Genomic DNA, 25,793 nt, shown 5'->3' with positions numbered 1-25,793 from the left:
CTCCAGGCACTGCCACGGCTGTTTCCACATCCAGCATTCCCTGAGACACAATGCAGTGGCTCTGGGGCAGACAGTGGTCGTGGCTGATGGGAGCAGTAAGCAGCATCTTCCTCCTGATCAAGTTTTGTTCAATGAGATCTAATGTAAAAGTTTGGGGAAAATTTGTAAAGGAGAAGTTTGAGAGCTACAGGTTTGGAAAGAAGTCCCATGTCTAGTGTAAAGCACAAAGGGCACTCTTAACAAGTGAATTGCACATCCAAATGAAGGCAAGATGCAGATGCCAAGATGAAGGCAGCTGTAGTTAAAAGAACCAGCAGCAGCAGCTGACTTCTATCATTAGTGAAAGCCAATGTCTGTATAACTCGTCTTGCTCACAATCCAGCACAAGAGTGACTGAATCAGAGCCTAAATGTTAAGATGATGTTTGAAGTTATTGAAAAAAATAATATTTTTAAAGAATCAGCTGTTAACTATCAGTTATGCAAGTCATCAGAACGAACTGCAGACTTAAAATTGTTTTCCAGCAGTGCTCCTAGAAAAGGAGAATAGTCTGAATCAGGATGCTGGAAATTAATGAGCATTTCAAGAGCACAGTAAGTCTCCTTTGTATTCCTTGGATAGTGTTAGCAAGAGAGTTTAAACAAGTGATTCCAGGGGTTTTGGTGGGAGTGGGAGCACAGCCAGTCCCACTGCTGCCTGGTGTACAAAACCCCCAGGCAGAAGTGCAAAGTCCTCTGTCAGCACCCACAATGGGCTCCTCTTGCTGCAGGAACTGGGTGGATACCATCAGTACTAAGAACTGTGCTGAGCCAGAAAAGCACCTCTTCTGCTTCCATCTGGTGTTTCAACCATTTTCTGAAGAAAAAGCTGAAGAGAACCTTGAAAAGATTCTTCAGGGAAGGGAAAGTGAACTGATGATAACTCCACTGGCTGTGGAGCCACGGGTGTCTGTTGAGGACCCAGAGATCTCCTTTTTTCCCCTAACCTTTGGGCAATGTAAATGGAAGACACATGGAAATCTCTTTTCCATTCTGCTTCAGACACAGAGGCTCTCAGGGGTGCTCTGAGGACACCTCTCTTTCTCTTGTAATCAACAGAAAAGCCCCGTGGAAGGATTTCTATCAAGATACTTCAGCAGAGACTGAACACACAAAAAGGACATGGACCAAGCAGACTGGGAGTACTGCCTCCTAATTTAAGCCAATACCTGGAAGTGACCTGATGGAAAGGTACCAGGTGAGGAAACAGAACAACCTCTTTGTAAGCCAAGGATGATGCTGTGCTGGGCAGCACAGCAGCAGCTGCCTCCAGTGCACTCTGCTGTGTGTGGGCATACACAATACTCACCCTGTCATGTAGCGTCCAACCAACGTATTTTAAATAACTATCATTCAGGAAGGCATCACTGTACATTTTCATCCAGACACCAATTTCTTCAATACAGACAGCTCTAATCTCAGCAATAGCATCACTAATATGGAAAAAGAAAAGAACAAGGATTAGCCAGATTATAGACATATATACTTCTCATTCCCGTTGCCATAGCTATAATATTTTGCTTTTACTTGTCATCAACCTCACTGTGTGAGGCCCATCACTGTTCTTACTGCCATGTCACTGATTTTCTGTTCCTCTACATCCTTGAACTCACTGATCCATGTTATAATTTCAGTATTTATATATTCTCCTACATTTCCTCTATGTAAAAAATTTCTCACCCTAATTTGCTTCTTAGTCTATTACTCCATCTTTAACCTCTCTCTTTTCAAAGACAATTATGAACCCAAGCTACAAACCTCCTCTGGACAATCATTTCTGAAACAGCATCACTGACATTTGCTTTGCAGCCCTGTCTCCAGCTTGAGGTGCAGAACTTTTGCAAGGTGGGAGAAACTATTTGGTTTAGCCAAAGGCACCTGCCAGAGGTGCACAATGGAATTTGCTACACAAAGAGATCTCATTTCACACCCCCCAAAAACACCCCTACAACAAACCCATGAGAATTTTGCACTTGAGCATTGGTTTCTTCCCATTTTCATGCTTTTATCCTACATTCTGACTGTGGCAAGGCATAGAAGAAGCAAAGATGTATCTCAGGCAGACTTATCAACTGCTCAGTTAGGAGGGGTGGCAGGAAACTGGAGAGATCACCTAAGGAGACCAGGATGGAAATGCTTTCCATCTGACTGGCACTTTCCTGCCTGCCTGACATGGAGCATGGCATCTTTACTAATAATGAAACAACGGGAAAAGGGATGGGGGCCATCTGTCCCTTCAGTAATTCCATCTCTGGGACATCTGTTACCATGAGAAATCACTTGTGCCACTCCAGCTGGCACTGCCTCACAGTTCCAAATTTCAGCTGTAATACAAGAGGAACACAAAGAGTCACTGCTCAGAAGAAGGGAATGTCTGGTGCTTTGCAAACACTGGACTTGCTTGTAATTGAGACCCTTCTTTTGAATTTTTATTTTTAAAAAAATCTGTTTGGAAAAGTAATAAACATCAATTTAATTCGAAACCAGACCAACAGAGTCCCAAAATGAAATTTAATTTATGGGAAGGAAAGAAAGAAATTCCAAGCTTCAAACAAGAGAATAGTTGCAAAAATGAGCAACTGCATTTTTCTGAAAGTCATCAATTTTCCAAAATATAAATAAAATGCCCTCACTCTTCTGGTCAAGACACACTGCACAGGTTCACAGCCCTAACCCAGTGCAGCAAAGCCCTGGTGACTCCAGACTGGAACTATGCACTTCCCTCCTGCAGGCTGGCCCAGCTCATCCAGTGCCATTGTGCTGTCCCTGGCCTTCCAGACCCCGAGCTGGCACCCACGGCTCCCACAGGGACCATGAACCAGGCCCAGCATCACACACGGCCAGGGGGACCTCTCCAGGCAAGTCTCAGCATTTGAATTCAACTTGCAGGGAGGAAACTGTACTGCTGCAACAGCAGAAAAGCATGAACAGCATGTGATGCATTTAATGCAGTAACAGGAGGGGGACATCTGTGTGAATACCACCAGACCACTGCCACTCTCTTTGCCTAGGAGAAACACATTCATTTCAGCAGCTTCCCAAGAGCATCAGCAAACCCAATCTGTCCAACTTCCTGAAGCCTCTGTAACCTCAGAACCAAGGTAAGAGCCAACCCACAATGGAGCAAGCTGCATTAGGAGCAAGGCAGGGCATCAAGCAAGCTGCTCCTAGCAGGGATTTCTCAAACAGGTTTAACTAGGGTAAGAACCAATGTGCTAAATATCACACTCAAGGGTTAAAAACTGCATTCCTTATGGGAAATGCAGCCATAAGGAAGACAAGTTTTAGTTAAAACTACAACTATTGTCATATGTATGGGTGTGTGTTTAATTGTACACTGCTTCACACTGAACTAGATTAGCAATTCTCTTATATGGAGTTACTTTTAAACTATTTTAAAAGCAAAATATAGGTGGAAGAATGCAAGACTTACGGAAAAACCCAAAAGACTAGCAAATATAAATCAAGAAAAAATGGGGAGCCAGGAAGACATTTTTACTAAGGGATGACAGCCTGAGTCTTCACATCCAAGTAGGTTATTTCACCACCTTATAAATTTATTAACTGTAAAGGATTTTGGAAGGATTTAATGGCAATCCCAAAAAGAACCTAAATGTCAACAACCATTTAATCATGCAGTACAGCCAGCCAAAAAGCAGGAAACATCATGTTTTCTCCAAGAGTGCATTCAAGCTTTCCTAGGCAGACAGTGAAAAACTGCTTCTTGAATCAAAAGCTTTCTCAGGGATCCCTCAGCACTACGGATGCTCACTCCAAGCTGCTAATTAAAAAAAAAAAAAAAGACAGAAAGAAGATATTCAACTGCTTAAGAGATTTAGTGTAATAAGAATTTAACATCTCCAGTATGATTGAAAATGAGACAGAATCATGGATAAGGCATGTGAGACCAGCAGACAGACTCAAGCTGCTGGAGAAGCAGGGGAACTTGTGAGACACCACTTCCCATTCCACATCACCTTCCAGGTAACTATCCCCAATCAGAGTTATTTGTGTTCCTGCAGGAATCACTAACACAGACTCCCTGCCCATACAATGCTGTATCAAACACAATACAGCCAAAAAATCTTTGTACCTTTGCTATGGATGTGGTAATTGCTTGTCATTAAACTGTAATTCTTTTCTTCTAATTTTTATATAGTTGCTTATATGTTTTTATACAGCTTCTGGTCAGAGTCACTATGAATTGTTTAGCCTTTTGAAAATACACATCATTTCTGGATGACACAAGAACATATAAATACTAATTAACCTGCAGTGGAAGTGCTTTTGGAATAATGAATGCATTATTAATTACCATAATTATGAATTAGTGATGTAAGCTTGTATTTCTTGCCAAATGCTTCTAGAAAGGAACAGAATCTAGTCCAGCACAGAAATGAAAACTAACGTGGGATCTACAAATCTTAGACATGAAATATATTTAACCCCTCTTTTCAGCACAAACTGCAAAGCAAGGTCTACATGGGGATAATACTGGCAGCACAATTCACAGCCTAAGTTCCTACTCTGGGTGAAGAGATCCTCCATGATGCAACTTCCAAAAAGATTTGACAGAAGGGGTTCAGGTAAGAAATTCTCAGTTTCCTTTTGAAATTTTGGGTTGACAAGGCAGGCCCATACACCTCAGGACAAACCACAGCAGTGTCAGGAAACAGATTTTACCAGTGCCACTCCAAGTGCCACTTGGGTGTACCTTTCATGCCAAAGTACACACAAGAATTGTGATTAAGGCCAGAAGTATTCAGGACCTGAGCCACAGAGTCTCTGATGGATATTTGGGACATGTCAGGTGCAGAGCAGTGTGCTTCTCAGGGTTGCTGGAGTGACTCTCAGCTCCAGCTCACGGGTTCTTTCAGCCTGTTTAATCACAAACTCACGAGGTTAAGCACAACTAAACTGAAAGCCCTCTAAGCAAACCTGGCTGATGTGCAGTGCCCTGGATGCTCATCCTGCAGCACTGCCAGTGCTGAATCAGACCAAGGCATGACCTGACAATGACCAGCAGAGCAGGAACTCCTTCAAGGCTTCTTGGAAGCTCCTAAAGGAGCCTGACTACTCTCATTGCATCTGCTTGCCCAATCGAACCACTGGAGATGTTGCTTCTCACACCCTGTTCTGAGACAGCCAGAACTGCAGACAACCATCAAAGAATGTGGTATTACTCAACAGGCAAACCAGATATGAAGAGAAAAACAGAGATATTTCAGTCAATGGGCTGGGCTGAGAGTTAGTCTATAGGAAAACTTTCTAACAAGGACAGAACCAAGGGTGACTCACTGCCTTGGGCCTCTGGTTGGATGGAAGCTCCAACTCCCACCCAAGGGATAGGAAATGGAGCAGCTGCACATGACCACAACACTGCCACTTGGACAGAACTGGCCTGTCTCTTGGGCTGCCTGGCAGTTTGGAAATATTTTGAAGATGTAATTGTAATGAGAACTGGACAAAAATGTCTTTTCTACTTTTTTTTTCTATGACTCAGCTCTGGAGCTGAATGAGGGGACCCCATAAAAGAAGAAGGGTAAGAAAAAAGAGTTCAGAGCCAACTTCCAAAAGTTCTGGTGAATGAACCCTGCATATCCCACTCACAGGAGGGGCTGGCACACAGCACTCCCATTCCCAAGTACTTTTGTGCAGAGCAGCTATTTAAATATCTATCCCAATAACCTGTTACTAGGCTGATTACCCAACACTCCTGCCAGACCAAGGAACTTACTGTTTGAAGGCATGACATGGATTCTGAGACATAGCTTTATGTATCCCTGACCCCAGTGTTTCCCAGAGTTCCTGTCCCAAGAGGAAGCTGGGACAGGAACTTGTATGAAGTATGAGGCACAGCTCTGCAGGGAAGGGAGCAGTGTGTGCTTTCAAACTCCATAGCAAGGTCAAACTCACTTAAATTAAATGATGCAACTTTGTGGCTTCTCTTTTTTTTATGCCTGTAACTGACACCAGTAATTTCTGTCTGTTTTTTCAAACATACCTAAAAACATAATGCATTTCCTTGTCACCTAAGAGGTATGCTTTGCCTCCTTAGGATAACACATTTAGGGTGCAGGGAGAAGGACTTTTCCCTGGCTTGGTTTAGGTTTCCATTTCCCTGTGATGACTGGTTTGTGCTTCCTCACCAAACTGCCATCCAATAATCCCCCCTCCCTTCTCCTTTTTCCCATGTCTTATTTCCCACAGTGGAATTCCCATGTAATTTGTCACCATAATCCTATTTACTGTAGCAGGCAAAGGAATACCTTGGAAGGAGACAGAAGCATCTTCTCCACAAAAATGGCAATGCCATCTAGATTTGGCAGGGTTTACCTATTTGCCAGTACTGACAAAACATTACCTCAGGACAGGCTCATGCCCTGCATAAATTCCCAAAACAGTGTCCATCAATGTGAGGATCCCCATTCTGGTCTGCCAGAAGCTAAAACTGTAACAGTTCTGTTCTTTTGGACAGTCACACCTGGAGGAAAACCTCTTCAAGCACTCAAAACAAAAAGATACTATGAAGTAGGACTGAAATCCGAGATCTCTCAATCTTACCCTCTGAGAGGGAAACGTGTCTGGACACACAGTGCTAAGTCCTAGGCATGGAAAGAGCCAAACCAAAACTCTGACACCTCAGATAACAGATGAGAGGGATGAACATTTTATAAATACTCATTACATCTGAGCAGCTGTGTGGCAATAATCTGAGATTCAGTCATCTCTGATATGCAGATACAACTGAAATGAAGAAATAGACCTCCCTTCCTTTTTTTTATATACATGTAACTTGCAAGCAATTTTCAGCTTTTGACATTAAAAAAAAAAAAAAAAAAAGATTTAAAAGCCCTTTTAAGGTTTAAAAAAAAAGGGTAAGAAAAACCATTGGACAATCAAATATATCATAAAGCCACAGAAACTTAGTGAGAACAAATGGCTGAGGATACATTTCCTGCATGCTTATTAAGAATATCTCAGTTTTTGACCAAATCTGCTGTTCACACTAGACTAGCATTATACCTAGAAAACTATTTAGCTGTTTCTGAAAACCTTTTTTTTTTCTTGATGAGAGAAGTGAGCACTGAAATCTTCCAGTAAATTGGAAGCCAATCTGCAGAAAGAAGATGTAACCTCACTGCAACACTCGTTGGAAGACACATTCTGAATGAAACAGTTTTGGGGGTTTTGTTTAGGTCAAGGACTTGTTATTTAAACTACAAAGGTCACTAAGCATGAATCACTGTGGCTGAGTCTGAATCATATTGAGGGGTGGGACTTATTCTCTGGGAATAATTAATATAACATTCTTTTGAAATCATCACCACTTGTGCATGGTTTAAGGCCTGTAAAATCATGTGAAGTTTATAAATAACTTGAACTATTTGAGAAAAGGAATATTCAAGAAATTAAGTAGTTATGAAAGCAGATAAGAGTTCAAAATCCTTTACATTTTATCCCCCCTGGGCTTTGTCTTCAATTAGCTGGGTTTCACACAGGCCATTTCCCCCTCTATGTTCTCACCCAGCTGTGAGTGCAGGAGTCTCACTCTGTGCTCTCTGCTGTGCACCATCACTCACAGTTTGGGGAATGTTCCAAGAGACTCTTTGGGGCTCCCCAGAAGGTCAGGGACAGCGAGTGCTCACACAGGTGGCCCTGGGGGCAGAGTGGGAACAGGTTCCTCCTGCCCTCTCTGGCACAAGTGGTGCCACCACCTGTCTGATTACAGCCAATTCCCCCCGCTGGTCTAACAGGGCCACCATGGGCACCCTTCCATGGCATCGATGGAGTTTATTTATTTGGCCTCTCCTTTGTTACAGCAACATCAGGTCTTTGTTAGTGGTGGCAGGAGGCATGAAAAGAAACTTTTTTACAAAAGGAGGATTTCAAAAGAAAAGAAAAAGCACCAGAATGCAGACCACCGAAAGGCTGAGTCTTTTTCCAACCCCACACAAGAGCATGAACTACTAAGAGGATATTTTAAAGCAGTGTTTTGTTTGATATAATACACTAAGTTCTGAAGGGATAAAAATGGAAACACTCTCAGAATTGAATTTCTTCAGCATTTTACCTATGCCATGAAGGCTGCTCTCCTAACAAAACTGTGTGAGTGCTACACTGATCTAGCACACTCGTGTACCTGCAGGCCCTGCATTCCCATCCTCCAGCTGCCAAGCAGCTCAAGGCTTCCCAACCATAAACCATGAACTTTCTGTCCATGCCCAGGTACTGAGGAGACACCCTCCAAGCCCACTGTGCTGCTCACCCTCACACACTGCTCAGCACGAGCACCTTCCTGGTTTCCTGTGTGCTTTTCTCCAAATTACAATCACCCCTTTGTCCAACTGAACTATGGGTTCCTCCTCACCCTCTAACCCTTTTCTCATATGCCCTTTTTTTCTGCTGTTTTCCTAAAAGATTCCATAAATTATAAACCTTTAAAGCAGAACTGAAATCTGAAAGGTTAATTGCATAGTTTAGTACCCTTGAATTTTATCTTTTGATTTCAGCAAGTCAATTAACATTTAAAGAGCTGGTTGCACCAAGGTGCTGCAGATGCTCTGAGGCATCTTGTGATGCACAACGACCCTAAATCTGTTTTTAAAAACTCCTGCTCTCTGGTAAACCATATTCCAGATTTGCTGTTTACACCCAAGACATATGAAAGGAAATGCAGGCTGTAGGACAACTGCTATCCTATGGCATGCAGTGATTATTTGATTGTTCTTAAGATATGTCATTTTTGTGCTCCCAGCATGGACAACTTTTCAATATGCAAAGATTCAAAGCCCATGTCTCCCACATCCCTTTAAAGCTGTCTGCTGAATTAAAATAAAGTTGTGTGGATGGCTCTAGTGTGTAGTTAATAGAGGTTACAATTTGTATGTTCTTCCATAACTTCAAGTGCTTTTGACAGTGACCTTGCAGCATCTAGAATATTACATCAGAAGAAAAATCAACCCAGAAATTGCCCTTGACTTTCTTTATGACCACACTTTGTTAGCAGAGCCTACTGGAACATGCATTTTCTTACCGGTATCTATGAACAAATATACCCTTAAAAATAGAGTTCATCATATTTTCGATTTCATCTTGGTTCTCTTGTAGCTGTGAAAAAGAAAACACAAAATAAATAAAAGATCATTGATTATTATAATTTGGTATTCTATAATTCTTTATTGGGAAACCGTAGAAGACCTTGGAAGAGCACTTGAGTAAATTCACCATTTCTGCTTTTCCAGCACATGCCTATATTGTGTGCATATACATACAAATATTTACATTTATATATGCAATATCTTAATGGAAGAAAATTAACATTCACTACAAACACCAATTTAGTCTCTCAAATTAGTTCTTTGAAGTGATCATCAACTTTTGCTACTGAAAATGAGACAAGTAGAGACAATGTGTGCAGTAATGTCAGCAGTGCCGTGTTCACAGGGAAACACAGAGCTGAGTGAATGACAGCTGCAGAAACAAAGCTGGTTACAGATTGGTTTTGAAAAAATTAATGTCCTATTTAAGGAAAGGAGTTGAAGATGTTCTCAATCTTAAGGAAAAGACTGTCAGTTGCTTGAACTTCAGCACCCACAATAACTGGGTTTCAGAAGCAAGAAGATTTCCAGGATCGGAGCACACCTGACATCCAGGCCTTAGACTGCAAAAATCCAAACCCAATTCCAAATGAAAAGGTGTTATGAGCATGCTTTTATAAATAAGGGCGTTTTCTTAAAAATCTTTTCACTTCCTGGGTAATATGAGCATGTTTTGCAAGTACTATGGGAAGCTTACCTTGTGTCAATTAATATGTTAACACAACTTGGAATTAATTACAGTATTCTCATACTGTCAGATCTTGTACTAAACTAAGTAAGTATAACTTAATTACACCTAAATGCAGCTTTGTTAATAAGATGACACCAATTTTATCCAATCAGCTTTTGGAGCAGCCATCATTCTTCCATCAAGGTGTTCATTGCAGTCCAAGCACAGCACCACAGTGTGGGAATGTAAATTTGCCCACATTCTCAGTAGGAAAACCACAACAGAGCCTTGCTAGTAGAGTGCATATATGCATAAAACAATTAAACCTGTATAATTATTGATGTATATATTTAACAGATAAAAGGTTTTAAAGCCAGAGGCAAAATTGTGAGCAGCTGGTTTGACCTTCTGCATGGCATGAGCTCTGAAACACTTTCACCTAAGGGCTTCTATTTTTCAGCCAGATATTTCTCCTGCATCTTCCAGGTATGAGCTGAAGTAGCTTCAGAACTCAGGGAGTGAAGCCTCCCAGTTCACTGAAGTGTGAGGAGGTGCTGTCTCCATTTTGCATGTCGGGAAACCAAGGCATTGAGGGCTCTTGACTAAATTGTCAAAAGCCTGCCAAAGAAACTAATTTCACAGTAAAAGGGATTATGTACAAGAGCTGGGTGCACACCAGCTCTGCATACATGAACCAAGCATATTTAGACATGGCCTCTGGGAAAAGCACTATGTGCAGCATCAGCTCAACCCAAATATGCACAGACTAAATGCTTGTTTGAGACTTCATAACCCAAAGGGGACTGTGAGTTCCTAACCACTCCTCAGCTGGATGACTCCACAGGCTACAGGCAGGGAAATATGGGGGTAGAGACAGCCTAGCACAGGCTGTGCAGTAAAATGAGGATGGGAATGAACCAAGAAGCCTCAGAAGGCTTTCTGAAAAACTACCAGGGCCCTGGAAGGGGAAGCTCACAGAGAACTCAGGGAATGATCTGTTGGTATAAAACCACACCACAGAAAAGAGGTAGGAGAGGATGGACTTCCTGAGCCATGAGAAAGCTGAGATTCTGAGAAAAGTGTACTTTGATGTCTCACTGAGTGCAAAGTGAAGCAGCAGGGTAGAAGCCCGAGCAGCACAGAGGAAGGGACAGCATGGATGGCTTCCTCCCTCTTCTTCTGCACAGAATTTACAGCTGACCATAAACATGGTAAATTATCATCTGGTACAGGTACCCAGGTGCTGGGGCACAGCTGGTGTGGAAGCAGAATCAGAGATTCTGTGATATTCCTTTTGCCTAAACTGTTAGTGTACTAACATTTAGAAGATACAATTCTCAAATGTATTTTAGATTCAGTAATGAATTTTCTCAGAAACTCTAACTGCTTCCTACACTTTCAAGTTTTCTAAACCATGCACTTGAATCTGAGTGCTTAACTTCAAGCATCTTGAGAGACCATCTATGTCTTGGGACTCCTGTTCTTACCAATGCAAAAATGATTTCCCACTCCCCCTTTTAAACAGAGGTAAAAAAATGAGGGAAGCATTCTCTTGTTGACTCTGCAAGCAGGTTCAGAAGCTCAAAAAGACATGTATGACAAGCACAAAATTTGAATTACTGCTGGCAGATACTAAAAAGACAACTTTCTCTGCTTTGTGGCATATTGCTACAGAAATCATCCACTCGAGCTGAAAATCTCATTGATAAGACAGAGCTCCATGCACAGCTCTCCCATCAGGCCTCTAGATGATGGCATGAGAATGAAACACTTCAGGAATTATTCCATCTCCTTTGCTTCAGACTAACTTGCCACACTCAGCTGGTGAACTGTGCCTCTATCACTTTGTGAAGACCAACACACACACATGTTATGTGCTCAGGAGGGGTTGCTAGGATGGCACTTCATCAAGGAATCAAGTGAGGAAGTGCCAGCACAGAATGCCACAGTCAATTCAGTGTATTTAAACCCTGGAATATACAGCATGACATCAGGAATTCTTACCCAGAGTCACTAAGCCATCCAATCCTAAGAGATCTCCTCTGCCCAGGTGCCCCTGGTGTGCTTAACCCCAGGGACACACTCGATCCCCAGCTCTCCTCCCTGGCTATTCCCAGGCAATGCTTTGCTCAGCTGTCATGAGCTGAGCTGAGAACCCCTGAACACACAGAGCCAAAGGTAAGGACTGCCAATTATTCCTTTTCCTGTCAAGGCTCCCCAGCCCTGAGCAGCCTGGGCATCCTTGCTGCACAGCTCCCCAGAGAGAGGATGTCCTGCAGCTCTGAAAGAACAGCTGGGGGAAGGGGCACAGAGCAGTCCCCAGCCACAGAGCCACCAGCCCAAGGTCATCAGTAGAATTAGTGCCATTAGTAGAATTAGTCCACATCAACAAATGTGGAATACAAACTCTGTCCCAGCTATTTTGCTTTTCAAAATGCTTTAGAACTCACATTCAATTTAGTATTTAATTAAAAATGTTTTTCTCACAGTTTGGGCAGGAGAGATTGGTTTTGCTTTGTACCTTAATGCATGCTTTTCAAGAATTATGAAAACCAAATAAAGTTGTGCTACAGATCATAGGGGTAAAATAAAAATACATAATTGTAATTATCTCCAGACAAAGACTACAAAGTCAAGCAATTCTGAGTCAAAGTTATACCTAAAGGAATCCAAGGTGCACACAGGCAAAGCACCCAGACATCCTTAATTGCCACAGAGTAAAACAGTGGTGGAGAAATTTCAAAACTAATATATTAAAAATCATAAATTTAAATCTAAGCCATATAAGCTTTGATTTTTCAATCTCTCTAATGAGTTTTACTTGGCATCTTTACACATTATGGTTGTTTGGGTGTACGTGTATTAATTTTCTACTTGTCATCTTTAAATTTAAGTACACCTCTAAAACTGAAATTTCCTGTGATATAATAATTTAGGGATGATTACAGCAACCTTCTGATGGTTTTTCTCACCTAATGCCAGACTGGTACTTACTAAAGGTGACTTTAATGTCTCCCTAGCTCCTTTTCCCTGAGAACAGGTGCTATAGCCCCAACCCCAGTGTTTCCTGAAAGCAGCTAAAAATGAAGGACTAATGAGACACTGTGGAGTTACTGCAGTGATCAAGGGGGACAGTGGGCAGTGCAGGGAGGGAACGTGTGATCCTCCTGTCAGAATCTTTCTGCATCATCACAACAGAGACCACTTGCAGTTTGAGACTCTCCCTGCCTGGTCATACATAGAAGCCTGAGAATAGAATTCTCCTGTGTGTGCAGAACAGCACCACAAACTCAACTGAATGTGGCAATACAAGATTCAAGTAGTGTGCTTGAGACCACACAAACACCACTGCAGAACTAAGCTCTTTCTCACTGTGGTACTCAAGTCACAAACCACCCTGGGCTTTCTGTTGGACAGAATGCACATGAACCAGGAAAAAAAAAATAGTCTTTTCACTTGCCTCTTTTCTTTTCTGAAGCAGCAGCTCCAATCTTTCATTAGCTCTTTTGCCAATCATTTTGTTTCTCTCAGCTTCATACTGCCTCTGTGTATTGTCCTGATGAATGCTCAGGTTTAAGGCAACATTCACAAGAGCAGTCATAAGCTTCATAGCTGCAAAGGCACAAGACAGATTAGGAGTCTTTACCTGTAGTCAGAGCTCAGAGAATACTTCCTCAGCAGATCCATACAGCAAAAAGCCTCTCGACCTTGGCACAGCCATCTGGAAAGGCACCTCCACCCAGGCAATACCCAGGTCCCATGGTCAGAAAGCAGAGTCTATACCCCACACTGAGCTGCAGGCAGTGCTCCTTGCTGTCTTCTCCAGACAAGCTCTGAGTGCACCAGGGAGCCAGCCATGAGCCTGCAGCATCAGGGCACCATGAAGGCAGTGGCTGGGGAGTTACAGCCATTCTGCACAGAAGAGTGCCAGCAGAGATGGCTCCAAACTGGGGGTGACCTTAACCAATGGCTGCTGAGGGTGGCTCAGTTCACAAAGGACCACAGCACAGCTTCTTTGAGGGCAGGTCTGACACTGCTCTAAAGTCAGCTGTACAGCCATATAAAAATGCAGTTTTTATTTTCACAGATGCTGGATATAATATTGTTCATGTCTGCTTTTCAGTACTGAAATTTATTTTTACAAAAAACATTAATAAGGGCCTTTCCCAAGTTCTGTGTGGTTACATAGCACAACACATTTCACAATATTGAAAAACCAGCAAAATAATGCAACAAACTATCACATCCTCTCTGCATGCTCCTCTAAATATGCAGCATTGCTTCAAGGTAGAGAAGCAACCACACAAATGGAGAAGTGAGGCTACTTGGATTGATTTACACTGATATGGCTCAAAGCAGGTACCACTTCCTACAGTGAATCATCTCTCATTCTAATTGACTACCATAGAGGAAAACTGAAAACAAGGACCTAAAAACACTCCTTCAAGAAGAAATGCAAGTCTACAAGTAGATTTTCAAAAACTTTTTCAAGACTCCATACTCCATGGCATCATGCTGACCTCTGCTCTTTGCGACTGCAACACAATTAAACATGCTAAAAACAGCTTGAAGGAAATTTGTAGAATCAAAGCAAAGCCTCAAGCTTGTTACAACAAGCAAACAAATAAATAAATGGCATGTATTGTCACTGGTAAATGCTGAGATCTTTGGCAGCTCCTATCCCTCATGCAATGTTAGATCAATGTGCCATTAATGCAAGAAGTCAGCAGTGGCTGAAATAACCACAGTCAGCTGTGATGAACCTCACCTTCAGCATCAGCTTATTCTTGCTGCAAGTTTCTAGCCACCAAATCCATTCCAAACAGGGACAACTCTTTCTTCCACAGAGCACAGCTCTTGGGAAATGACTAATAGGTGGTTCTGTTTCCTGTCTTTTAATCAAGCCCCTCATACTTTCCAAACATCCGCCCCAGCAGGGATGGACCACTCAGTCCCAGGGACCTGAGTGCAGACCTCACTCCATAAACTCTTCCCTATGAACCAATCAACCACAGTCTGAGCAAACAGCAAATCAAAACCACCCAGAACTGCAGACAGCCTCAGATGGAAGGGAATATAATAGTTTAAATAACAGGCATGGATTTCCAGCAGGTTATCTAGGCTCAAACAGTGCTCACCTTGCAATACTGAATTTGTAGAGGAAACTCCAAACCTGGCAGCTTAAGCCTGCAAGATTCAAGGTTTTACCATCCCATTGCTGAGCATGGTAAAGAACACAAGGGAATGTGTTTCCAAAGGAGTTCAGTCACTGTGAGTTGAAGGGTTTGGGTTTCAGTTTTAAAACCGAAATCCACTCAAATCTGGAGTTGTTTTTTTCAGTATCATGGGAAATCTGCCTCTTACTTTGATTCTTAACAAGAGATGAAATTTAAATAAATTCTGATTGCATTTGTTGAACACTAGGTATCGGTACACTTGAAACTTAAAGAATGTGTATAAGGCAGTTTGTGGAAAGACTAAATAGTGATAAATACTGGCCATAGAAACCTTCAGATTATGACAAATGTCTGCTGTAAGAGTTTCAAATATCTGTCATGATCTATGAACCTTGCAATAGGATGGATTTCTTATGACCTGGCATGACCAGCTGTAGATACCTACACCCAAGCCAGCCACCCTGGTAGTGCTTTGTAATTAAGAAAAATAGTTCCTTGTGGAGAGCAATTCATCCCTCTTACAGGAGACATCTCATATAGGTGTGATGAAATACATAAGGAAAGCCCATTTCCCTCTAATAATACACCCAGGGCTTTCCTTAGGTGAGGCAGCTGCACTGAAAGGTGGTGTGGCTGCAGGCAGAAGACAGGGAGCCCTACAAGCATGGTCCAGTAATCCCAAACCTTATGCTTCTCCAGAGTTAAGGCACAGGGATTTTTTTTTCTGGTGGATGGAAATTCTTTGATAATACAATTTTCCTGATGCTTCTTTAGAATAAATTTATATTCTGAAATATAAAATTACTCCAACATTCTATACAACAAGTGAACAATTAATAACAAAATACAAGACATAAGCATGCCACTTTTGATTCTCAGGATTCACTGGGGATGACAGGAATCCCTAAGTGCCTCAGCACACTCCTTTCCAAATGAAAAAAAAGGAGTATTTTAAGTATAGTTGTACCATGTGTGGTACTGGGATTTGATGAAGCTTTCCAGAATTTGGTCAGGATCCACCTCAATCCCAATTACAAGTGCTTGTGGCAGTGGCGTGGTGTAGGAACCCAGACTGCTGAGAATATTTCTCTGCCTGTTTTTAAGGGTTCTTACCCCCCCTGAACAACGCTGGTTTAGCTTCAAACCTCAGAAAAAATTACCAACAGTCAGACAACAACTAGAAAATACAGTGGTGGGAATTAGGTGATAGACTACTATGTAAGATTGTCACAGGGTGAAAAATTTAGAGGTTTTGGGCTTCTCTTTGTAGTAAATAGATAAGAGTAAAAAATGTCAAAATGGAGGATTGTTGTTGTTCTCTAAACCTTCTTCTTCTTCTACTACTCCATGTTCTGCAGTAAAAGTAGTTTGGAATGATTGGATAGAAAACTCCACAGTTCCTGCCCGTGTTACTGAATAATTGGCAAGAAAGGGAAAATAATGTATGTTTTTAGTAACTATTGGTTAAAATATCTTTAAAAGGCCGTGTAAATCTTGATAATTGGCTCTCACTCCTACTTTTCCTCCTTCCATGCTGTACCTGGGTCACGCTAGTGGCTCAGTTCCTCTGATAAGACTTCATAAACAACTATCTGAAAGCATCGAAACTACAGAAGCCGTCTCGCTTTATCTTTGAAACTCCTTGCAAGGACTTTCAGCAAATTCTCTCCCATCGGGAGGGATTGGATTTATGGCACAGGTCAGTGCCAGCGTGGCAGTGGCAAGCTGTGTGTGGCAGAACCCTGGCGTGCAGCTCACTCACCAGCCAGCGTGCTGGTGTGCCGGAAGGCGCGGACCTGCGAGTCGGAGAGGCCGGTGAGCAGCGAGATCACCGTGTCCATCATGTACTCGTCGTAGATGATGCTGTACTGGCACTGCCGGATCAGCACCCCGATGAACTCGCAGAAGTTGGAGCGGAATTTCTTCCACTGAGGCCCAGGCATGGTCAGGGGATAATCGCCACTGTCCTGCAGAGCAACAGAAGAAAAAGATCGAGTGTTAAAGGGCTCCCCATTCAATGGGTTTTAATGTTGGTGTAGCCATCATGTGGTCTAAGGTTCTAAAGTAAATGTCATGTTGTTCCTTCAAGCCAAGGGAGAATAACAAATAAAAACAACACATTATTCTTCTTCAGTAAACAGGGAGGCTCATTGGCATGAAACCACTTTTGCAAAGATGTCATTGTAACTGTTTTACACCTGTAGTATTGGCTCTGGATAGTCCAAAATATGTATCAAGACTCAATTATTTTCCTTGTATCCTGGGTTAGGAAGTGGGAGCCAAGGATAAGATGGGACTATTTCAAAGTATTTAAGATTCAAAGTATTTAAGAACATTGGTATGAAACCACTTTTGCAAAGATGTCATTGTAACTGTTTTCTACCTGCAGTATTGGCTCTGGATAGTCAAAAATATGTATCAAGACTTGTTGGGAAATAGAATTATTGGGATCAATAAAAGAACTGTGCAAGCAATAGGCCTGGAAGTTTTTAGGCTTGTGTGTGAGAAAAACTTTCCATGGGAAAGTCCCTGTGTGAAGGAAACAAACAGGCCTGAGAAAGAGTGCGGGAGTGAAAAACTTGCAGCTGTGCTATCCGGGAGTGAACAAGGGAGGTGAGCACAGAATTCTTTTGATCATGACAAGACTGTGGAGACTTGCCAATGTAAGTCCAATTATGCAGAAATAGAAATGTGTCTTGATAAGCATTAAGCCACTTAGAAGCTAACAAGCTGGTATACTGTATAAGTGCCTTTGGACTGCTAATAAACAGAGTTCATTTATCAACCATATTGGTTTGGATTGTCTCTCTCTCCCCCCCGCTGGGATCCGGGCTCCTCGTCCCACGGAGCTTCTAACAAAGATTCAATTATTTTCCTCGTATCCTGGGTTAGGAAGTGGGAGCCAAGGATAAGATGGGACTATTTCAAAGTATTTAAGATCAAAACCTAAAGAAAAGCTCGTGTGATTGACAGTTTGTGTCATTCTCCACCCCCACTTCAACTCCAGGTTAAATATTCTGATCAGCTGGATGCCCCTCCCCACAAACTTTGCTTTGCTCAAGCTTACAGTTGAGTATGGTTTGCTCAAGCTTCCAGTTTCCTTATCAGAAAGCAAACACTGCCCTGTTTTATCTTGTAAATGCAGCCTTTTTCTAGTGGTAAAATTTGCCTTCTGATAGCAGTAATGGAAATTTTACTACAGATTCATACACCTCATTTTCAAAAAATTATTACAAGATTGGACTAGGCATGTTCATTTAAGGCCTCCCCAGGTGTGCTCTTGCTATATTCACTACATATACTGCATTATAGGGAGACTGTCCCCCCACAATCAGAAAATGCTTTTTCCCCCTCAGTGGAAAAGCCTGAGTACAAATCTCCCTGACCACTGGATTTGTAAGCCAGTTCCAGAGTATCCAAAACATCACGGCAGTAATGCTCCATCCTGAATCTCTCAGCCAGGATAAGAAGTCAGTAGTACCAAAGTTACATCCATTTGTACACATTTATCCTGTGGTTTTGTGAGGAACAAGCACTTTCCTCCTCAGGACTTACCACCCAGACTGAACCATGCCAAGGCAGCAAGGTCAGCACAGAGGAGCTGCAATCAAACAACCCTGAACCTAAACTTCATAAACAACACTGCCCTATGGAAAGCCCCTAGCCATCACATTTAACCAAATCACACCCATTTCAACCACACCAGAATAAGCTGATGGATCTCTGCATGTGAACTTTGGTATGTAACACATGCTTTCTCCAGGTGTGGGTATGTGCAGCCCTTTGGAACAGATCCTCAGAATCTCTAGTGCTGTGTGTAACTCCTCACATCTGCATGGTGCATTTTTAACCTGCAAGTACGTATCAGACAACTCTTCTGAAAAGCCTATGAAGACTGCACCATGAACACCTCATCTGGCTGAAATGGGAAGAATAAACTTACAATAAAGTCACTTCATGGATCTTTTATTCTTGAATACCAATAAAAATGTGATACATCAGTGACACTGACACAATACTGATGGCCCAGTGCATAGAAAACTCAGAGTAAACCAAGTCTTTGCTCACCTGTCAACTCTAGCACAAGAATTATGAGGGAATTCACCTACAAAACACCTGTACTCCTAAGCCAAGCAGCTGAATAGTGCAGCCAATAGATGGCCATGGAATTCCCTGTCCCAAAGTGAACTTTGTGAACAAAGTTATTTCCATCATTTAAGTCCCTCACAAGCATTTCTCCACTCACAAGGAGGAAAATCAATACTTCAATCCCTGCCATAAATGCAAAATTCAGGCCAGCAGCCAGCTGATTCCTGCAGCACTCATGGAAGAATGGGACAATTTGGGATTTCTGGGGTACTGGGGGAGCTATTACACATGAAATGCCAACAGTTTATTCCAGATTTCAAAAGAGTCATTGGGTTGCAGCCTAGGACTAACAATTTTATGCTTTTGTACTAAGGCCCACAAATTCTCTCAGAAATCCATTCAAGTGTTAAGGCAGAAGCCAGAACTGAAACGGTTTTTTTAGAATTGTAGAAGTTCTGCAAAGTTTTAGGTAATGGAGAAAGAAAGACTGTGTACCAGTAACTGTAACTCTTTAAGAGATGTTCCTTTTAAGTACTTTCATAAGGAAGAGGTTTTTTTCTCCTGTGAGAAAAAACTTTGACAGTTTTTAAAAAGGCTTTTTTGAAAAATACTTTCTTCATCAATAGTAGGACAATCACCCAGCAAAAGGAGCACCCCTATGGCTGTAATCAGGCATTTATTGAAACATTTTGTTGTTCAAGGCCATGGACAAGATGGAAATTGTGCAGAAGTACATCCTGAAAAGGAGCATTTCTCATATTTATTGTTTTCCTGCTTAACTTTCTGAATCACAGCCTTGGCATTCCATTTAGAACTGGTCAGAGACATGGCCATCCTACAGAAAATTCCTGCTCCAGCTTTAGTTTTCCTCACTAAACAAAATGAACACTCAGAATATTCAGCTTTTTATACATGAAAAATCAAAGAAAACACAGTTCAAAAATCTCAAAGCTAAAAAGCATTCACCATTAGGAACATGTTTATTTTGACAGAAGATACTCAGTTTGAATTGTAATTTACTTGTTTCAGACAAAATGCTCAGATCTTTTGAAAGAGTATTTCTTTCTGTATCACTGTTCCAAAATGGTAATTTTCATGTCAAGTTCCTATTTGGTTTAAACTGCCATTTAAAATGCACAAAACATTAATTTGCACAGAGAAAACAGAGGAATGCTGCAAAAGCCTGCAATCCTGTCTCATGAATCTGATGTGTCAGGAATCTGGAGCTCTTCCTTGTACAGTGGCACTCCCAAGAGCTGATGTTCAGCACCTAGAACACCACCACCACCACTCTCAGGAGGATGAGAGTTCTCCAGTTCCTCTTCCTGCCTGCTCTGATGAACCTCTCTTGTTCCTGCTGCCCTGTTATTCTGCATCCAGCAGCTGAAGTTGCTGCTTTGCTTGTCAGTGCAGTTTCCCATACTGAGACATTACTTATCCACTGCATTTTTAATTTAAACCAGAAGTATATGGTAATTATTTCATAATGCTTAAAACAACTATTTGTATACTCTACCTCATCAAATTCTTCTGTCATTTTCCTTATGATTTCTGCATTTTGCATGTTCCTGAACATTTCAATTCTTACTGTACCTGTAAGGCAATGAAAGAACAAGAGCAGTGAGCACAGCATGTTTCTGCTACACCAAAACATCAATGTTTTTCTGCTGCTAAACAAACAGCTCAGTAATACATATTGGAGTATGCAGAGTGCAACAAGAACAGGAATGCTTTGAACAAGGCAGTCTCTTGAAGAAGTAGGGGAAGAGAAATCATCTGTCCTGTAATGTGCTTTCAAACGAGGAGTTAGTACCATTTTCCATCCTTTCACTCTTTGCAGCCAAGCAAGTGTAAAACAGCAGTGACAACCATGGACCACTTGTGTCGTGTCTGCAGCTGCCCAGTGCTTTTAATTCTGTGTGCAAAATCAAATGAGTGCCATCTTTCAGTTCCACAGCCACTCCTGGTGGCTCTGCACTGTCCATGCTGAATGAATGCCCTGGTGACAGATATCCATGTCCTATGCACACTCTGGGAGTTTTGCACTGCTCAGCTCAGGACCAGCATGGTTTATTGACTGAGGCACGTTTTCCAACCCCAAAGGCTCCCAGGGGCTCAGCCAAGACGTGAGCCAGCTCAGCACCAGAAGCAGCCACTGTGTAGCTGTTATTCCTTCACATAGATTTCCCACTCCCCCTCGTTATCTGAACAGTGGAGTTGATAGGATTAACTTTCCATTGTAAATCAAACAAAGCTACCAAAATTGAAAATTGAACAACACAATAGCTAGAAATGAAAATTCTTGTGTCTTGATCAAAATTCAATCAGTATACAAATAAAGTATTCTGACATATTATTGCCTCTGCAACTAGACACTACCTAAATAGCTAACCATATAACCCAGGGCAACATAAAGACTTTTTTTTTGTTGCTGCTGCATGATCATCTCTTCATCACTTCACAATCTTCTTTTGTTAATGGAGGAAATTCAGAAAAATTAAGCAAACTGCAGCGCTACAAAATCCATCCACCATCATTAACATTACAAAGAGTAAGTCTCTCAGCTTTTGCAAAAAGTTCAACTGGATTAATGATCCACTGCATGGCTTCAAAATTTCAGACCATAATAGAAGCAGCTTAACAGCTAACAGTACTAGTCCCTCTACAAAGAATAAATAAAGATAATTTAAACATACTAAATATTATGCAAATGTTTTAATTCTGGTATTTTATTCCTTAAAAAAAAGAGCATTAGAAGTACATGTATTTCAAAACATGCAAGCACAGTTAGAGCACACCAAGCCTCTGTATGTTGGTACACGTACAATTTTACAAAGTAAATTAAATATTGATTTCTTGAATTGCCTTTGCTTCTTCATAAAATAATATTTGTTATCTATTTCATACTGGGTAATACTGTGAACCTCAGTTCTGACAGTGGCAATTTAAATTTGTGCATGGTAATTTCCATATCATTAATAAACAATTACTAATGCAATATATCAACATAAAACCAGGAACCCAAGAGAATACCACCACGTGACAGTTGAAAATATATTTTCTCAGCTTGGAAATCATCTGTATGTGCAGATATATTTTAATCTTTCCCCCAATCCTGCAAGTTTTGTTTTGGCTAAATGAAGCAGTTTCCCAGTATGTCTCAGAACAGAGACAGGCACTACTGCAAACCCCCTCTGCTGCAGGAATGCCCCTCTCTCTCATGGCATGCTGGCATCTGCTGCTCTTCCCACACCTCTCTGTCAATGAGAAACCTACTGACCCTTGCTATTTTACTGGTTTATAGCCCTGATTCTAATTTTATTCTTACCTATTTATGGCTTCTTCTACTAACCTGCCACAGCCTCAGTTTCTCTGCAGTCATGGCCAGGCTGTTTACCTTGCAAGAGCAGAACTGGGAGAGCAGCATCTCTCCCTGGGCACTCGAGGGTGTCACTGATCCCTGTGCAGAGGTGTCCCAGGTGAGGCTGGGGAGATCCTCCAACACCTTCCAACAAACAATGGTGCAGTTCTTTGGGAGGCAGGGGTGTGCACACCATGAGACACACTCCTGACATCTCCCAGGGTGGGAGTGGAGAACAGCACTTCCCCACTGTCCTGTCCCATTCCTTCCCCCACTCTTCAGGACCCAGTTTACAGAAGTCATGGAAAGCACAAGGAGTGTTTCTGCTTATCTGGCAGTAGGCAATGGCTCTGGCCTGACTGCTTTTCCTTCCATGACCTCTCCCCCACCCAACCACAGCACAGCCCCATTGTTTTTCCTGGCAAACTCATTTAACACTGTAAGTATGCTATGAAGGCTCAGCTCAGATTTCATGGTGTCACCACAACATTTCAGCATTGCAATGGTCAACATTATTCAAACTCATAGTTTTTATGATTAGTGAAAAGCAAAACTTTCCCATTTTCAGGTGAATCCTTAAAATGTAACAGATTATCTATAAAGTACAATTGAAGGAGTGGAATGCATCCCTGAAGTCTTTACCTTACTCAAGTTGTTTCATGTCCTTTTCTAAGGTGAGTTTTACCTGTCATGAAGCTCTCCCTCTGTATTTAGTGAAGAGAATTGAAATTGTCTTAGTCTATTAAAATTTGAGAAACCTATTTTACTTCAGGACTCAGTTCTCAGTTAAAACCTATTCACACACCTTGTGTTTTAAAAACTCTTCTTGCTGACATGTAAGTATATTTCCTTAATAACCAAATTCCAGTTTAACTTTCAGCTAAAACAGGTATCAATTTAATTTGTCAATAATCACAGCACCCAACTAAGCCTTTAACAGTGAAAAGAAAAACCCCACACAGAGCACAAAACTTAGCTTCAGTGAGAGAAGAGAAAGACTAAAGGGGCCTATACAAAACTGGATGAATACACCTTAAAAAACCCCTAAACTGTGTACAAAACCACATGCAGTATTTCCAGGAGATGTAACACACCATGGACTCAGTGGCCTGAAAACATGTATTTAGAGTGAGAAGAATAACCAGTTTTATTAATAAGCCCTGTAAAAGCAAAGCAACAATAAAGATCTCCAAGAGCTTTGTAAGATGCATAAGCCCTCGAGTCTGAGCAACAACCAGCCTTCACTACCAGGAGTTAAAACATGGTACCCTTGGGATGTGGGTGCTCCCATGACTGCCTTTCCTGCTCCAGACAGGAGGTACTGGCACTGACCACTGCTGGCAATCAGGGAACACCATCACACCAAGTGCCACGCTCCAGTGGCCTCCTGCACGTGGCAGCTCTGGGATTTCTACAGGAAAGGAAAAGTCAGATGAGAGAAACAAGTGGTACTCAGCTCCAGGAGCCCACAGTCACTTACACACTGCTGATGACAACAAACTGCTCAGTGGTAAATGGACTCCTGGAATCTAAACTGCTGATGATAATAAATTATATACTATGGAGGATAGTACCTATATGGTCAGTTTTCATTACTGGGACCTTTATCCACCAAAGCTACACAGACCATTTCATCCCTTCTCTTTTGGACCACCTGCCCACGCTGAGTAAGCTGCAAGAAAAGCAGTGGGGAAATTGCAGCTGAAGACTGAGGTGAATAAGCCCACCTTAAATTCATGGTAACTGATTAGACTGATCTCTAAAATACATGAATTGGAAAAACAGAAGAAAGATTTATAGAGGCATTGAAATGAAGACACAAGAAGATTTGCCCAGGGAAGTTTATGGAAAACACTATGTGCTCTTCAGCATCAGCTCAAAGTCAGTAGTGGGGACCCCAGCACCAGGAACTAATTGAAACTGCCAAGAGAGGGCAAGTTTATTAAAACATTTGTGAGGGCAGATGGTGATTATGGAACTGCTGGATGGGCAGTATTTAACTCCCTTGATATCAATGTGCAACTCCTACACCTTTTGCCTGACTTATAATTTAGATCATAAGAAATAACCCCCTTCCATAATGTCCTTAAGTGCAGTTTTCAATCGTCTGAGAAGTGGTAGTGACAAATTCCATGTGACAGATGATAAAGACTGAAGTCAAACCACCAGGAGCACATGATTTTTCAGTGCTCAGCCTGGGTCAGGGTACTCTGCTGTAGCACTTCCACTGACTACTTCCAGAAGAGAGCTGCCTGAATCTACCCAAAAATTACTCAGACCAGTAGAAAAGTTCATTTTCTGTGGCTTCCTCACAAACACATAAGAACACTGAAGTAGCTCTTACCTCATTGGAATCAAGAGGTGTTAATCATGAATTTAAATAGAAGCAGTACTGGGGCAGTTGAAGCATATCCAAATAGATGCTGAGATTCCTAAATCTCACCAGTGCTCCTGACTTTCTCCTGATTTCTGTCCCTGAAAACTGAAACTCTTTACTGAGACCAGAGGTCAGGACTTGAGAAAGAAGTCAGCCTAAATATTTGGTTGAATTTCAGCACATGTAGGAATAGAAGACCCTTTTATTGATTTATTCTCCAATTCTTCCTGCTGCATGAACTCTACACTGCCCAACTTCTGCTTCCAATATTCAAAAGACAGAGGCTTCTGATAAGGCACACACCCAATTCATCCCTAGAGCAGCTTTTACTGAATGAATCTGCAAGAATCCCAGTGGAAGATTAAGTACAGTCTTGTGCAATTAAAACCTTATCAAACAGAGAATCACAGATAGCTGTTAAAAAGAATTCTAATGGTTCACCTAAGTCTACCCTCCTACACCAAAGATGTGTCTGAATGCGTTCTGTGAAATCTCTTTGCAATGTGAAGGCCTTATACACAGTACAACCATGAAAAGTGCACTCTTGCTGCAGTCCAGTCCTCTGATGGACCTTCTGCTTATCAGTTCTGCTACAAACCAGAAGAGAATTTTGTTACTCTTCATTTTTTACACAATTGATGAATTGCTCTGGTTTTTATCATCATGCTCTTGCAATTCTTGTACCTTTACCTTTAGTCATTTGATTTTTCAAATTTGATGATGATTTTCAGATCATTGCACAGCACACGAATGAAACAAGTAGTTCTCTTGCTTTAATTCCTATTCCTCCTTTGCTTTAGGTTACAGTTGAGTCACAAATAGATATCTTGGAACAGGACTCCTGTTTCTTTGCCTTGGTTGTGTTTCCCACACTGAAATTTTTTATCTATTTTACTCTTCCTCTTTTGAAGACCATTATCATCGTTTTGCTCTTCACTCTGCTCTCACAAAACTAGGACTATTACTATTATCATTATCAT

General features: G+C 41.6%; 1 protein-coding gene across 6 annotated transcripts in view; it reads right to left on the bottom strand.

The window, feature by feature from the left end:
- Nucleotides 1-25,793, bottom strand: part of STAG1 (STAG1 cohesin complex component) — a 175,646-nt gene that overhangs the window by 59,054 nt on the left and 90,799 nt on the right. For all 6 annotated transcript variants that reach the window (XM_069024276.1, XM_069024271.1, XM_069024272.1 and 3 more), the window contains 5 exons: nt 20,592-20,668; nt 16,749-16,953; nt 13,270-13,421; nt 9,076-9,149; nt 1,348-1,471 (listed from right to left, as the gene is read on the bottom strand). In XM_069024276.1, the coding sequence (XP_068880377.1) occupies nt 1,348-1,471; nt 9,076-9,149; nt 13,270-13,421; nt 16,749-16,953; nt 20,592-20,668 (632 nt within the window). The remainder of the gene's footprint in view (nt 1-1,347; nt 1,472-9,075; nt 9,150-13,269; nt 13,422-16,748; nt 16,954-20,591; nt 20,669-25,793) is intronic.

The sequence above is a fragment of the Aphelocoma coerulescens genome, chromosome 9, assembly GCF_041296385.1.
Source record: "Aphelocoma coerulescens isolate FSJ_1873_10779 chromosome 9, UR_Acoe_1.0, whole genome shotgun sequence".
NCBI lineage: Eukaryota > Metazoa > Chordata > Aves > Passeriformes > Corvidae > Aphelocoma > Aphelocoma coerulescens.
Note: the sequence above shows the minus strand (reverse complement) of the source record. Positions and strands in the feature narration are given on the sequence as shown.